The sequence below is a fragment of the Rhinatrema bivittatum genome, chromosome 6 (assembly GCF_901001135.1).
Source record: "Rhinatrema bivittatum chromosome 6, aRhiBiv1.1, whole genome shotgun sequence".
NCBI lineage: Eukaryota > Metazoa > Chordata > Amphibia > Gymnophiona > Rhinatrematidae > Rhinatrema > Rhinatrema bivittatum.
Window position 1 is genome coordinate 158,906,086 of NC_042620.1, and position 16,789 is coordinate 158,922,874.

The 16,789-nt window shown below is 43.1% G+C and overlaps 1 protein-coding gene across 1 annotated transcript in view; it reads left to right on the forward strand.

Moving 5' to 3' along the window:
* TMEFF2 (transmembrane protein with EGF like and two follistatin like domains 2) overlaps positions 1 to 16,789 on the forward strand; it is a 718,820-nt gene that overhangs the window by 684,171 nt on the left and 17,860 nt on the right. The window contains exons 8-9 of the mRNA XM_029606083.1: positions 2,768 to 2,894; positions 5,001 to 5,159. Of these exons, the coding sequence (XP_029461943.1) occupies positions 2,768 to 2,894; positions 5,001 to 5,159 (286 nt within the window). The remainder of the gene's footprint in view (positions 1 to 2,767; positions 2,895 to 5,000; positions 5,160 to 16,789) is intronic.

Genomic DNA, 16,789 nt, shown 5'->3' on the forward strand with positions numbered 1-16,789 from the left:
TTTTACTGCATTTTAACATGTTAATCTGCATTATTTATTTATTTAAAGGCTTTTATATACCGATGTTCATGTACTGGTACATATCACATCGTTTTACATAGAACCAAAGTTGGAAATTACATCGAACAAGACCATTAATGTGGTCTTAATGCAGACCAATAAAAAAAAAAAAGAGTTAATGAGTTACATCACAAGCAAATGAACACAAAGTAGCTCAATATTAAAATGAGTTAGCATAAATCACATGAAATAATGCAATTTGCGTTAACCCAGAAGCTAGCCCTAAAATACAATTACACCTTCGTGATTATAGATACATTGGGCCGGAATTTCAAAAGATTACGCACCCCGGGCCTATTTTCAAAAGGCCCGGCAATGCGCATAAAGCCCCAGGCCGCGTGTAAGTCCCAGGGCTTTACCAAAGGGGCGGTATGGGGGCGGGGCAGGGACGGGGTCAGAGGCCTCTGACACAGCGGCCATTTGTTGCTGTGTGGGGGATCGTGCACCGGCAGTTGGCTGGCGCGTGCAACTTATTTCAGCCCCAGGGCTGCCGGAAGGCGCAACCTGTGCCTGCCTCGAGGCAGGCACAAAAGGTTAGATAAAAATTTGGGGGGGGGTTAGAGTACAGTTTGGGGGGGGGGGAAAGGTTAGGGGAAGGGTGGGAAGGTTAGGTTAGGGGGAAGGGAAGTTCCCTTCTAGGCCACTCCGATTTCAGAGTGGCCTGGGAGGGAACGGGGGAAGCCCACGGGCGTCAGCGTGCACCCCCTTTCACGTGCCGACCCCTGATTTTATAACTTGCACTCAGCTGCGCGCACAAGTTATAAAATCAGGAGTACATGTGTGCGTGCCGGGTAGCGCGTGCACATGTACGCCCGCGCTCAGGTCTTAAAATTTACCCCTGTAGATTTTGCCTTTATTGGATAGCACAAGACACAATGTGGGCTGTAATCTTCCCTCCACCCCCAAGTCAACCTCAAGGGTCCCATGGCCTGAATTAACCCTTATCCTGAGACTTCAGTGGCCCTCTCACCCCTGACATTCAGAATAAAGTGGTGGCCTGAGCCCCCCATCTCTAGAATTCAGAATAAAATGGTGGCCCAAACCCCCTCCCCTTTAAAAAGTGAAGCTATGGGCAGGAGGGGAGCAATCCTCTCACCTGGCCTGCAGCATCTGAGATGTAAAATGGCACCCAATGACCATACCTGGGAACTTCTTGGATTTAGCTTGGAGACTCTGGAAATTTAGACAAATTACCGGATCTCCAGGCAGGACCATAAAATCTCTGGGTGACACTATTTCTTACTTTGCTACAGTATTTCCTCTTGCTGCTCAACTTCTGGGCATGCACAATGACAATTTCAGCAACAATGCATACATCAAGGTGAAGAGACTAGGCAGGTGCCAGTATATACAAGGACCTCCTTTGGAGGCATGTGAGAGCAGTCACAGAGCACAAAACAGGGGGATGAGGGAGAGAGAGAGAAAGAGAGAACTCTAATAGGGAGAACATGACTCTCTCTATATATATCTACCACTATAAGAGGGCACTTTCAATTCCGGGTGGATAAGGCTAGTAGCGTTACATTGATCTGCCTTGGCCGCTACAGACCCTTTCACTGGCCCTGTGCATGAGGATTGCAGGGGCTCATGTTGTTTGTTATGGGAGGGAAGAGAGAAAGTGTCCTCCCTCCTCTCTCCCCCTCTCCCTGCTAATCATGAGAAATCTCAGGGTGAACAGAACTCAAAAGTTCCCAGGTGCGCCAATGACCTTGCATACTCATTTGCTCTGCAGGTGTCCTAGGCCACCACATATTCAGGATATTGGAGGGAGGTGCAAGAGGCTTGAGCCACCACTTTATTTAAGATGTCAGGGTGGAAGGGAGGAGAGTCGGGAGATCGTGCTGCTAAGGGTGCGGTAGTGAGATCAAACCCCGAGATCCCCCTATAAAGTATGGTGGGGAGTAGTGGAGGGATTCGGCTCTTGGGAACCTTCTTTGAATTCTTGGGGGAAGGGTGGTGAATCGCAGCCTTCATCAGGCTGCGAAAATGCATGCATACTAGTGCTTTTTGCATAATATGCTCCCTATGCACGTATATATGCAATATTTACGCATGGAAGCCCTTTGAAAATTCACCTTTAAGAGCCTAACTTTCAAACCTTTCCACGGTACAGCATTTGCGTGCGTAAGTGAACGTGCTCAGATTAATGCTACTATTTTCTAAATTGAGCGGCCGAAGCTGCAGTTTATAAAATGCCCCATGTTTCTACTCCAAAAGTGCACGCATATGTTCAGTATGTGGAATTATTTCCAGTGCAAGAAGTGCAACCCACTGGTCATTATTCTGGTCTGTATTGACATGCTGCTTCCCAGTAGTGTCTAGCAATGGTCAAAGGGCATGCCAAAGCACTTGACAAGTAACCGGAAAAATGAATATTTAATAAATTTACAGTTAGGTTTCATTTAAACATGGTCAACTTTCTGATCAGCTAGTGCTGCATTTTAAGGTGCTGTTTTAAAACTGGAAAATAGGGCTGCTCTTTCTGTTCAGGGTTTTTTTACTGTGAGAAACCTTTAAAGTTATTTAGAAAAACAACAGTACTTTGAATACAGACCTTGCGGAGGATTTTCTGACTGCCTCTCTGAGCACCTACATAATGGAACTCTTACTTTTGTCTGCTATCTCTTGCTCTATTATTAAACTCATATGCTTTGAACACTGCAAGCACCTCACCCTTAATTGCCTCTGATTCTCTTTGTCTTCACAGAGAATGCAAATAAATTAGAAAAAGAAAGTGCCAGAGGGCTCTACATTCCTTGTCCTGACAACTATGATGGTTACTGTATGCATGGAAAGTGCGAACATTTGATTAACATGCAGAAGCCATCCTGCAGGTAACAACTGTCCGTCAACCTGGCCTGTGACAATAGCCCTGCTGATATCTGTAACTTAGGTGCTCTGAGGAAAAGAATTATTTTTAATAGGAAATGGGAAAGTGACTGGAAAGGTTTATCAGAAGAGAAGCTTAGATCAAGATGACTTGTAGTTTGTCACGGCACAGTAATATTACATACCCACGGTTGCTGAAAGCACAAAGCTTCATTGCACGTTAATTCATATATTGAACACCATTACCCTCCCTCCTGCTATCCCACATCTCACTTTTCTAATCTGCCCAAGGGCCTTCAGCTTTTTAACCCCCTTGAATATCATTCCACAGCAGACGAATGCCATCACTATTGACTCTTCACTCAGAGACTGGCATATTGGAGGATAAATAGATTTGCCTGGGTCGACGCTTTGACAACTGGCGCTACCACTCACAAGTTTTAAATTTGTGCAAATTCACCCCCTTTTTTTTTTCTTCTGTTACCATGTGTGCAATATAAGTGCATGCACATTCCTGCGAAGATTATTATTTAACATCCGTTATGAAAGGTGCACCTTTGATCATTTTCTCTTTTCTGTATTTAATAAATTACCTTTTCAGTATTTATCTTGTTTGTATAAATTGTCGGTATTGTATTGCTGCCGCCGGGCCCTTTTTCTGAATACAGGTCGGAATTTGGCACCGGTTTTTTTTTTTTTTTTGTTTTTTTTACCTGCTTTCCTGTGTTGTTTGAACAGGAACACTTTCAAGGTGTCCCAGAGTGAGTGAGTGTGCAGAACCCACTCATTCACAGTGAGATTAATATTCAAAAGCCATTTAGACGGATAACTCACAAAGATATCCGGTTAAGCAGCACTGGCCAAGTCCAAAAAGCAGCAAAATAAAGGGGCCTTCAGTCCCTTCTACACTCTCCTCCCCTCCAACATTTAATATCCAGCCCTATCAGGCCTTGCAACCCCCCCCCCCATCTCTGAAACCCTCCAGAATCATGCAAGCCCACCCCCTCTCGGTTTCTTTATGCTTTCAGTTGGGCTGCCCTGCCACCCTCCCATCTATAGTCTGTATAGAGCGGCCCCCAGACCCCCATTCTCCTCCTTACCCGATAGAAAAATAAAGCCCTGCCAGGAACGTGGTAAGAACTTACCCCCGCTTCCGGCACTCAGCGCTGCATCTATCAGGAGCAGAGACCTGCTGCATTTCTCATTATTTTGGGGGGGCTTTGGGCATAGAGGTCGCAAGGCCCGACAGGGCTGGATATTACATTTGGAGGAGAGGAGGGTGAGAAAGGGCCACAGGCCCCTTTGGGGTTTTTTTTTTTTTATTTTGACAGCGCTACTTCCCCAGATATCTTTTGACGATATCCGGATAAGAAGCAAGTTATCACAGCCACACAAGGCTGGATAACTTAAAAACCTTAAACGGCTATATTCGACCAAAGCCAGATAACTTTAACCAAGAATATTCAGCTGGAAGGTTATCCAGCTAACTTTAGCCAGATAACTCATCAACTAATTGGCTTACTGAAAATGGACATCACAGTCTCTGACAATAAATAGAACACCAGCCAAACACAATAAATCTAGTGCTTCAGGATTTAAAAAGTACATAAAAATTATGACTGCATGCTATATTTCTGCTATGGATTTTTTAAATATGAGAAGTATAACTTCCTATGAATAAAAAAGAAAAGAGAAATTACACTCACTAGCTTCCAGTGTTAAAAAAGAATAAGCAATAAAGCTGAGAGGCTATAGCACGAATTAAAATTTTTAATTGAATTCAGTGTTTTATCCTTTGACCAGCAGAAAGGGCAAATGTCCTCAGGCATTCATCAGCTTGTCAGCATTATAGCATTTACACCATAGAAATACTTATGCATCTTCAAATCCTGGAAATCTAATCTGTGCCAAGGGGCAAGCAGAGCTCGCATGAACACAGCAGGTTGCATTAAACTTCCTTCACACCAAACCGTTCCCAATGCCGTGTTTTGCTGTGGTGTTTTGGGGGTCCTGCTTTTCCTGCTACCATTGGTAATAGCTCATTGCTTTTCTTCACTCTCTGCATGGAATCCGTTCCCCTGATTAACAAGGGCAAGCATTCTTTGTTACAGATGCGACACAGGCTATAGCGGACCACACTGTGAAAAGAAAGACTTCAATGTTTTATACGTGGTTCCTGGTCCAGTGAGATTTCAGTACGTCCTAATAGCAGCCGTGATCGGAACCATTCAGATTGCTATTATCTGCATTGTTGTCCTCTGCATTACAAGGTCAGTATCTGAATTTGTTTGCTGAAAATGGCACATTTATGGCCTAGCAATTTCAGTGACATGGCTATAGCTAGGTTGTCTGACAATGTTCTGTGTACACACATGTATTAGTCCACCATTAAAACCTGCTTTCCCTCCAAATATATCTCTGAAAAGCATCACAGAAAACGCAAGTGTTGAGTCCAGTTTCCACTGCATAGAAGTCTCACAAGGCACACTGTGTTCAAGGACATTCACTAGCCCAAATTGATTTTTAGGTTATGTACATGAAGAAAGTAAAACACAGGAGACATTTAAGACAGGATATAGCAAGGTGGCACAAAATATGCTCCTCTGGATCCCTGAACATTCTTCTCCCTCTCAGGCTCATATTTGAAGGTTAGATCTCAGAAGAACTTTATTGGTCCTGGGTCCAGCTTCAAGAGGAAATAGGACTAATAAATAATATATTTCTTCTTTATTTTCTTAGAAAAAATAGCTAATTATAGTAGACAAGTTTAAAGCTCTTATCTGTGCATCTGCCTCTGTTTCCCTGGGCCTGTTTCTCTTCTTGTGCAGATAGCCATTTTAACACTTAGGTGTTACTTTCCTCTTGAAAGAGGAAATTATTCTCCTTTTGGACTTCAGATAGCAGCTATGGGTTACCCTGCTATGCAAGGTGAAGACCATTAAGCTGGGAGCCTCATGTTTGCTTCTGAGTCATCTATACAGTCACTCTTCAAGCAAAGCAGCATGTTTGTGAAGCTGACAGTGGTCATCTTTAGGGGTGTGCATTCGTTTGCAACGTATTGGCAATCTGCAATGTATAGGGCCATATTCGTTGTATTCATGGGGAAGCAAAACGTATCGCGATTCCCCACGAATACAACGAATCTTCACCGAATTATTCAACCATCTAAAGGAGCAAATTTAAACACACACCCCCCCCCACCCTCATGACCCCCCCCCCAAGACTTACCAAAACTCCCTGGTGGTCTAGTGGGGGGTCCGGGAGCCATCTCCTGCACTCACGCCATCAGCTGCCGGTATTCAAAATGGCACCGATAGCCTTTGACCTTACTATGTCACAGGGGCTACCAGTGCCATTGGTCGGCCCCTGTCACATGGTAGGAGCAATGGATGGCCGGCGCCATCTTGTGCTCCTACTATGTGACAGGGGCTGACCAATGGCACCGGTAGCCCCTGTGACATAGTAAGGGCAAAGGCTATTGACGCCATTTTGATTACTGGCAGCCGATGATCCGAGTGCAGGAGGTCACTCCTGGACCCCTGCTGGACCACCAGGGACTTTAGCAAGTCATGTCCCAAGAATACTGGTAGCTGATGGCGTGAGTGCAGGAGATGGCTCCCGGACCCCCCGCTGGACCACCAGTGAGTTTTGGTAAGTCTTGGGGGGGGGGGTCAAGAGGTTAGGGGGTTGTAGTTAATTAAATTTTAGTAGGGAAATGAATAAGAATGAACACATGAATGTATCGTGGAACCCCTTGCCGAATGCAACGTATCTGCCCTTCGACGAATACGAATACCGAATGCAACATATGTTGTCCGTCTGCACATCCCTAGTCATCTTAAGTACCATCTAGGCCACCATTTGTAATTCCATTCTAGAACTTGCAGCTTTTCTATGCAATTTTGTAATATGATCCAGACCTAGGAAACAAATGAGGAATAGCATATGGGGAAGTGTGTGATGCTGAATCATAAAGCAGATGCTCTACAGTTGAACAGTGCAGTACTGATTAAGGATGGCCATGCACTGCAAGATAGAAACATTAGAAAATCAGGTAATGTAAGTTTTTCATTTTTTTTAACTTCCCCTAGCTCCCAATATTGCAGCATGAGAGATGCTCAAGAAGTATCTCATAGAGACTTTGAATATTCCTGTAGATTCTGTTACCCAGCCTCTCCCACCCATGCCAGTGAACGAGCATGCTGGGACACAGGCAGTGAAGATTGTTGGTGGGGAAGGAGAAAATTCTCTATTAACACTTTCAATCTTATGCAGATGCTTGAAAAGTCATTAGAAGAGGTTATACTGAGAGGTGCTCTCCTAGTTTCATTTATATTAGAATCAGACCAAGACTGGACACTCAAAATTTACAAACTGTTCATGAGCCATTGAAACAGTGTTTTCCCTAATTTTTGTAGGCAAAGTTGAATAGGAGAAGACAATTTCTTGTAATGTGCCAGGAGGTTATTTCTCTTGGCATGAAATATTTTTTGTAGCATTCTTGTGTCTTATAAAATATGCAGGTAATAAATTTATTTTCCATAAGCCCAAGCAGCTTGCATCTTTTCTTACAGTAGAATTATTATAAGGAAGAACACATGACCTGGTGTGCATGGAGTGGTACTACCCTTAGCAGAATACATTGGGGCAATCTGCATGGCATAGCAGTTACTACCATCAGTTAATTGCTGGTCAGACTGGATAGACTATTGGTCTTTATTTGCTGTCATTATTATATTATGATGTTATTAAATGAAGAATAAGAACATAAGAACATAAGAACATGCCATACTGGGTCAGACCAAGGGTCCATCAAGCCCAGCATCCTGTTTCCAACAGTGGCCAATCCAGGCCATAAGAACCTGGCAAGTACCCAAAAACTAAGTCTATTCCATGTTACCATTGCTAATGGCTGTGGCTATTCTCTAAGTGAACTTAATAGCAGGTAATGGACTTCTCCTCCAATACAATTTGGGTTTATGGAAAATAAGTCTATTGTCTCCATATTTTACAAGGCACATACAAGAATGCCGTAAGAAAACTTCCTGATATAATGTATATTTTATGAAACTAGATAAAATGATGTCAGGAGGGCTATAAAACCTTCTCAGGTATCTACAGCAGAAGTGAAGGCTAGTAACTCCTGACCTGCTGGCATCAAAATTCAAAATGGTTCTGGTTAACCCTAGAATTCCCCTATGCCCTAAACATCCATGTGTGGGGAGGGGGCAATTTCTTGTAGGTGGGGTATACTGTAGGAGTGGGGGCGTTATCTGCCCTAGGTGGGGAGAACAGGAGAGTTTGGATTTTGAGGGAGTAACACTGTGGGCCAGCTGTACCATTTCCCAGCACAGCTGGGTCGTCCCAGTATTCGGCATTACTGTGACTGGTAACTTCCGTGTGAGTACATTACCAGGTATAATAGCTTCCATTGCCAGCATGAATGCAGGATTCACTTAGAGCTTAAAGTCCTGTAGTAAATCCTGTCTTTTCTGTGGGTCACTAATGAATGTGCTTTGTGTCATGCTTTAGTAGATAGGTCCCCTAAGTGTTTCAGTAACTGAAGACAGCTCTTTCCCCTGAAAAGTTTTATAACACTTAACCCCCTTTGAACTGGATCATTGATACCACCATTGTATATCTTTGCTTCAGTTCAACAAGATCATGGGGAGGAAATGAGAATTTGACCTCTTCTGAAATACAACCCTGAACAGTGTGTTTAGCTATGAAAACTAGAGCAAAATATGGGGGGCTGAGTCCCAAAGAACCAGCAATGATTTTTACACTACATAGAAACCTAGCCTGCTTTTCTATGTATTTTCCAAAACTACCACAAATGAAGGTTTCAGGAACTAATGACAGCTGTTCCTGCCCCAAAGCCATAACTTTCTTGAACTACAGCTTCATTGTTAAAAAGTGCTGTAGTTCCAAATGTATATTCTAGTACAAAGCGGGTAAGATATTTTTGTGAAGGAAAATGTTTCATCCATTTTTTTATTTTTTTTTTTTTGGTGGTGATTTTCAAAGGGATTCACTGTGGTAGGGATTCCCAAACCTATCCTGGGGACCCCTCAGCCAGCACGTTTTTCAGGATATCCATAATGAATATGCATGAGGTAAATGTGCATGTATTGTGTCTGCACAATATGCAAATTATTTTAATTATTTAATTATCATCATAATTACAAAGCACAATAAACTTTGCACTAGAAACTTAAGAAAAGAAAAATAATGGATATTACAATAAAAAGAAAAACAAATATACAAAATAGTCCATAAATCCAAAAGAAGTGGAGGAGGAGGTTCAAATGAGAACAAAAGAAAAAGATATCATGGGAAACAACATTCTCAAAGAAAAAAGCTTTATATGTATTCATACCCAACCTGAACATACATTAAATGATCTAGTTTTTAGGACTCACAAATGGGGGAGAAGAAGAAGAGATCCGCTTTCTGGAATCTATAAATAATCTCAGTTGTTCAAGGGCAAAGAAAATCTAACAATTAGTATTGTACTTAATAATACATTTACAAGGATATCTCAACAAAAAAGATGCCCCTAAAGCTAAGAAACCCTTTCTCCACTCCTGAGTAGCTTTAGCCAGATCAGGGAAAATTTGAACGAACTGACCCAGAAAATTAACCCTTATATTCTGAAAATAACTACACATAACCAAGCATAAATCTTGTTCATACACAAAAGAAACCAGCAATGTCACCCTTTTGATAATATCAGAGGTAGATTCCAGAAGTCAGTTAAATTTCCCAAGTCAATCGGAGACTGCGCCTCATTAACTCTGGAATGTGGAAGTGGAAGAAAATAAACTTTATTGAAGGAAAGAAGGTTCTCAGGGGAAATATGTAATATATCAATCAAGTACTTCCGTAGTGTAACTCTTGGCAATTCTCTAATAACTCTAGGAAAGTTTAATAATCGCAAATTTAAATGCCTTAAATGATTTTCAATAAATTCTACTTTCCATGTTAGAACAATACATTCCTGGATTAGTGTGGCATTAACATTTTGGACGGATTTCATATCATCTACCAAGATTTGAACCCTTTTAGTGTGAGCTGTTAGCTGGGAGTTACGATCCTGAGTCAGAGCATCCTATTTAGAAGAAATTGAAGAAACTTTAAAGGAGCACTCATGAAAGTCCAAGTCCAGCTTAGCTATTAACTCCCAAATGGAGTCCAATGTCACCACGACTGGCTTGGGGATAGGAGCTAGATACTGTGGGCTCTCCAGGTGATGTAATGGAGAAGGGAGGCACTGAATCGCTGTAATAGCAGAAAAAGTGGATTCACCACCTGAAGAAACACCAGATTGGAAAGCTGCTGGATGGTCCACAATAGAGCTCACTGCCACTGATGTTGAAGCCTGAGTTCCAGCCACTTTGCCCATGATAACTGCCTCTGACATGGCTCCAATGAGGTCATCACCTGGAGATGCAATTGCCATATTGGGGGAGGAGAAGCGTTGTGCTGGTGGTGGTTAAGATCAAGGGGATTAAAGGATACTTCCTCAGATGAGGCTGACGCTCTTCTTGCAGACCCGCCAATGGGGGTCATGTCCCCAGACACAAGTGAGTCGGCAAAAAACTCAATGATGGAACGCTGACCTGGGACAGGATGGGTTACAGAGGGATAAACCCGAACTCTCCCTTTACGCTTAGGCGGCATGGTGATATCGAAGAAAAAAGCAAGTAATGTGGAGCAGCAGAGAGCTATGCAACTACATGCTGCCAACTTAACTCCTCCCCTGGTCCATGATATGCAAATTTATCTCATGCATATTCATTGTGAATGTCCTGAATACCCAACTGGCTGTGGGATCACCAGGACAGGTTTGGAACGCCCTGCTCTATGGCTTAACAAGTATTTACCTGTGAAGAAAGCCCCTTCCCCTAGTGCTGGCAATGGCACTTGTAATTTTCTTCATGAGCAAAAGGATAGGCAGGGGGTGGGGAGTCGCCAAGACCATCCCAACAAAGTATGTTGAACTGCAGCATTTTTCAGCATTAATGCTCCAATTCATGTGGGATTGCCATTCATAACCCCACATGAACTAGAGCACTAGTATTTAAAAATGCAGTATTTCTACACCATTACCATTGGGTAAATGCAACTATATCATTCCTCTTTCCATTACCTGCCCTTCTCAGCCTTTTTCTCCACAGCAAATACTTCCAAGGTTTAAGTCCACTGCTCCTATTTTCTACCTTTTCCAACTCTTATTTGTCTTGCCTGTGTGTCTTGACATGTTTGTAAGCTCCATGGAACAGGGGCTATCTCTTATAATGACGTGCTGCACATACACATTCATCTTATACTGCTATATGAATGATTAAAAGTAGTAGTAGTAGATATACAGACACATTTTGTATGCAAAGAATACACTTTTAGTCCTAAAAATAGTATAGGATTTCCCTAGGTTCACAAGAAGGAATAATGTGTAGAGATGTGAATCGGAACCGGAATCGGTTCCGATTCTGGTTCCGATTCACATCGTGTTTTTTTTTTTGTCCGGCCCGATTGCGGTTTTGTTTATCGGCTGCGCCCGAGCCGATAAACAAAAAACCCACCCCGACCCTTTAAAACTAATCCCTTAGCTTCCCCCACCCTCCCGACCCCCCCAAAAACATTTTACAGGTACCTGGTGGTCCAGTGGGGGTCCCGGGAGCGATCTCCCGCTCCCGGGCCGTCAGCTGCCACTAATCAAAATGGCGCCAATGGCCCTTTGCCCTTACCATGTGACAGGGCATCCGTGCCATTGGCCGGCCCCTGTCACATGGTAGGAGCACTGGATGGCCCGCGCCATGGTGCTGGCCATCCAGTGCTCCCTCCATGTGACAGGGGCCGGCCAATGGTGCTGGCCATCCAGTGCTCCCTCCATGTGACAGGGGCCGGCCAATGGCACGGATACCCTGTCACATGGTAAGGGCAAAGGGCCATCGGCGCCATTTTGATTAGTGGCAGCTGACGGTCCGGGAGCGGGAGATCGCTCCCGGGACCCCCACTGGACCACCAGGTACCTGTAAAACGTTTTTGGTGGGGTTGGGAGGGTGGGGGAAGCTAAGGGATTAGTTTGAAAGGGGCAGGGTGGGTTTAGGGGTTATTTTTGTGTGCCGTTTTTTCCCGCCCTCCCCCAAAACGATAAGAGAACCCCCACGAACAATATCATGGGGTTTTCCTATCGTTTTGGGGGAGCCCCCGATTTCTGATGATTTTGAAAATATCGTACGATATTTTCAATCGTCCAAAGCCCGATTCACATCCCTAATAATGTGGATAAGTGCAAGGTGATGCATATATGGAAAAATAACCCATGCTACAGTTACACAATGTTAGGTTCCATATTTGGTGCTACCACCCAAGAAAGAGATCTAGGCGTCATAGTGGATATCACATTGAAATCATCGGTTCAGTGTGCTGCGGCAGTCAAAAAAGCAAACAGAATGTTGGGAATTATTAGAAAGGGAATGGTGAATAAAACGGAAAATGTCATAATGCCTCTGTATTGCTCCATGGTGAGACCGCACCTTGAATACTGTGTACAATTCTGGTCGCCGCATCTCAAAAAAGATATAATTGCGATGGAGAAGGTACAGAGAAGGGTGACCAAAATGATAAAGGGAATGGAACAGCTCCCCTATGAGGAAAGACTAAAGAGGTTAGTACTTTTCAGCTGGGAGAAGAGACGGCTGAGGGGGGGATATGATAGAGGTATTTAAAATCATGAGAGGTCTAGAACGGGTAGATATGAATTGGTTATTTACTCTTTCAGATAATAGAAAGACTAGGGGGCACTCCATGAAGTTAGCATGTGGCACATTTAAAACTAATCGGAGAAAGTTCTTTTTCACTCAACTCACAATTAAACTCTGGAATTTGTTGCCAGAGGATGTGGTTAGTGCAGTTAGTATAGCTGGGTTTAAAAAAGGATTGGATAAGTTCTTGGAGGAGAAGTCCATTACCTGCTATTAATTAAGTAGACTTAGAAAATAGCCACTGCTCTTACTAGCAACGATAATACAGAATAGACTTAGTTTTTGGGTACTTGCCAGGTTCTTATGGCCTGGAATTGCTACTGTTGGAAACAGGATGCTGGGCTTTATGGACCCTTGGTCTGACCCAGCATGGCATGTTCTTATGTTCTTAATGTCATTGGGGTTTAAAGATTTTATTGCAAAAACAAAAACCACAAAATTCCTGCAAACATGGAAAATAGTAAAATGGTAATAGAGTAGATGTGTAGGTTGTACACACTAAGCTAAAGTGCTTTTCAACCATCAGTCCATGGCAGCATTTCAGCAGAGCAATGGGGATTGAAGGAGGATGAGAAGGAAGCAAGACGTATCCTGCAGGTGCACATACTGGACTACATCCTGCATCACAGTAGCAGAGATTTTTCCTAACCCTTCCCCCCACCCCCGTCCTACAGACCTTTTATTCCAGTTAGGGCTAATTCTAAGGCAGCTACAGCTAAATGTTAAAAGAGCCAACATGAGACCGATTCAGGGTCTGCTCCACCTTTAGGCCCCACCCGCTTAGACAAGCCAGGAGGGGGCAGGGCCAGCATTGGGTCTGAGAACAGAGGAGATGCTGATTCAGTCTCATGCTGGCTTGTTAACATTCAACTGCAGTTGCTTCCCTCCCAGAGTCTTGGGACTGAACCCAACTGGAAAGAACAATCCACAGTTGGGGGAGTATTAATTGATTGGCAGGGGAAGAGAGAATGGGATTTCTTCTTTTTTTTTTTTTAATGATAAACTAGTAGCTATCTTGGGGAGGGAAAGAAAGGGGTAAGGATATTTTTTGAGTCATTAACTGGTGGTTAGCTGGGATGAGAGGGAGCTTTGTTTTCTATTTTTGAGGACATTTACTATTTGCTGACTGAGGTGAGAGAAAGAGAACTTTTTAAAATAAAAGCAACTTGTTTTAGAAAACAATGTTCTTAAAGTGGCTAGATACCTTCTTAAAATGAAAGAGATCATCTGGAGGGCTGACCTATGAGATTAAAGACCTGGAAGGGAAGGGAGCATTTCTTCCCCTCTGCCTCCCACTCATCAGCACCACAACCAGTCCATGTAATTGAATGAAGGTAGCTAGCCAGCCCCTGGCATACAAAAGGTCAGGAAACACTGGGATAGACTACATGCAGCAGCCCTGACTGCTTGAACATACCCATTATCACACAGCCACATCATATCTTCAGTTACTCCTCTCATCCCAGTCAATGCAGGTCCAGGAGACTGAAGAAGTAACACAGGAGGCAGATCTGCTATTGGAGGTAATCAAGATTATGCTTAAGGAACTAGTGCCTATGGGATAGACAACCTACAGGCCGATACAGTACAGTGCACTCCGGCGGAGCGCATTGTTAACCTGCGATTGGATGCACATTTTCGATGTGCTAGCTTTACCACTTATTCAGTAAGAGCTAATAGCACGTCCAAAATGCGCGTCCAACCCCCCTCCCCCTCGAACCTAATAGCGCCCACAACATGCAAATGCATGTTGATGGCCCTATTAGGTATTCCCGCGCGATACAGTAAATAAAATGTGCAGCCAAGCCGCACATTTTACTTTAAGAAATTAATGGCTGCCCAATGGTAGGCGCTAATTTTTGCCGGCACCGGGGAAGTGCACAGAGAAGTAGTTAAAACTGTTTTTCTGTGCACCCTCCGACTTAATATCATGGTGATATTAAGTCGGAGGCCCCAAAAGTTAAAAAAAAAGTAAAATATTTAAAAAAAAAAAATTTAAATGGACCCGCAGCTCGCAGGTTGAAAACCAGATGCTCAATTTTGCCGGCATCCGGTTTCCGAACCCGTGGCTGTCAGCGGGCTCGAGAACCGACGCTGGCAAAATTGAGCGTCGGCTGTCAAACCCACTGACAGCCGCCGCTCCTGTCCAAAAAGAGGCGCTAGGGACGCGCTAGCATCCCTAGCGCCTCTTTTTGCCAGGGACCCTCATTTAAATAAATTACTTTACTGTATTGCGCCCACAGGAGAGTGTCCTGTGCGTGCACTGGGAGAGCGAGCGCTGTCCCGCGATTTTTACTGTATCGGCCTGCTAGTGATAGGCAGAGGTAGTTAGTGGAATGCATGTCTTAGGAAGTGGGTCGTCTGGAGAGATTTAAAAGCACTAACCACATAGATTGGTAAGTAGACCTAGCACATAAATTGGAAAGCAGATTAAAAGACTGATTTACTAAGGCTTTTTTTCCCATTCTGTGTCTATGGAAAAAGATCTTAATCAGTCCTATGTGGCAAAAAGAACAGGTATAGTCATGGCCTCCAATTTTCTGTAATTCGGAAATTCCATGGATATAGGAATTGCCAAATAAATCTGCTCTTTGCCACAGAATTCAACATTATTTTGACGAGTATTTTTGTATTATATTTGAATAAAAACAAAGCAAGTTTTAAAATGCTTCAAAATCATGGGCTTTCCTTTTGCACAAAGTAAACTCCGAAATCTTCAGGGCCTCTCCTGGCAGGCTGAGCATGAATATCAGCTCACTGGGCAGACAGAGCAGTCCTGATTGCCTAAATGAGATGCAAAGTTCTATTGTCTTCTTTGAAAGAACCAGTGATTGAAAACATTAGTTCAATTAAGATTCCTGCAATAAAGATAATGGAGGCAATTTAAAATTAAAATTTGCTTGTTCGATCAGGCATCTTCATCTCAGGGATATGTTGGAATCTTCTGTGGTGGCTGAAATACACAGAGCTACTTTATTAACGACTTTTGTTTTTTCTCAGGATCGAGAGCTAGTACTGGGTTTATTTTTTTCAAAAAGCTCAGTTAACTTATATAGGTTTTAAGGTTTGGATTTTTCCTGATTTGTGCAGAGCTAGTCAAGAGCAGTGGAAGAAATTTCTTTCAATGGATAAAGAGATGTTAGAATTAGGTGCATCTTTTTGTTTGCATTTTTCTTTGTCAATGTATAATTGTGCCAGATGTGAAATATGTTTTTTAGAACCATCTCAGTTGATGGCTCTAAAAAGATTCTAAAAGACGCAGCTTGGGTTGAGCCAGGGCTGGATTTAAGATTTTGGCTCCCGTAGGCTGAGTGCCCCACTGGCACCCTTTATTAAAGCTGTGCCGGCACACTTCCCTAAAGCAAGTGGAAGCAGGCTCCACTCTGGCCTGGGTATTTGGTGCCTTCAAAATTTGGTGCCCTAGGCATTTGTCTAGATTGCTTATGCCTAAATCCGGGCGCGAGCACTGCGGATTTTAAAAGCCACTAATTGTGCGCGTGTTATGTGTGAGCTGTGGAAAAGAGGCAGGGTTAACAGTTAATACATAAATCTGGAGGTCACAGCATGTGGCAGCTTGTTAGCTGCAAATATTTTCTGCTGCTCCTGATGAGGACTAAGTCTGCAGAAAACGTTTTTTTTAGGCCTAACACAACTGGGTGAGGGGTCCAGGTCAACTGGGGGGAGTGCAGGATGAAGAACCATCGAGATTGACTGGGCAAACTGGTGGAATAATTGTAAAAACTGGGAATGTCTTTCATGCAAGCATGTTTTAAAATCTGCTTGCCTACGAGTATTAAAGCCAACAAAGTCCTAAGGAAGATACACAAAGTAAGTTTGCTCGATTAATCGCTCATTTTAAAATTAGCCTGAATATGAATAAACAAATAAATATGTAGATAAAGGTGAGTCAATCGAAACAGTGTATTTGCATTTTCAGAAAGCATTTCATGAAGTCCCTCATGAGAGACTCCTCAAAAAACTGAAAAGTCATGGGATAGGTGGTGAGGTCTTACTATGGACTGGTAAATGATTAAAAGAAAAGGTAAATAGTGAAGTGTCTAGAGATCTGTACTGGGATCAGTATTTAACCTATTCATTAACAATCTGGGAAAGAAGGCAGTGAGGGAAGG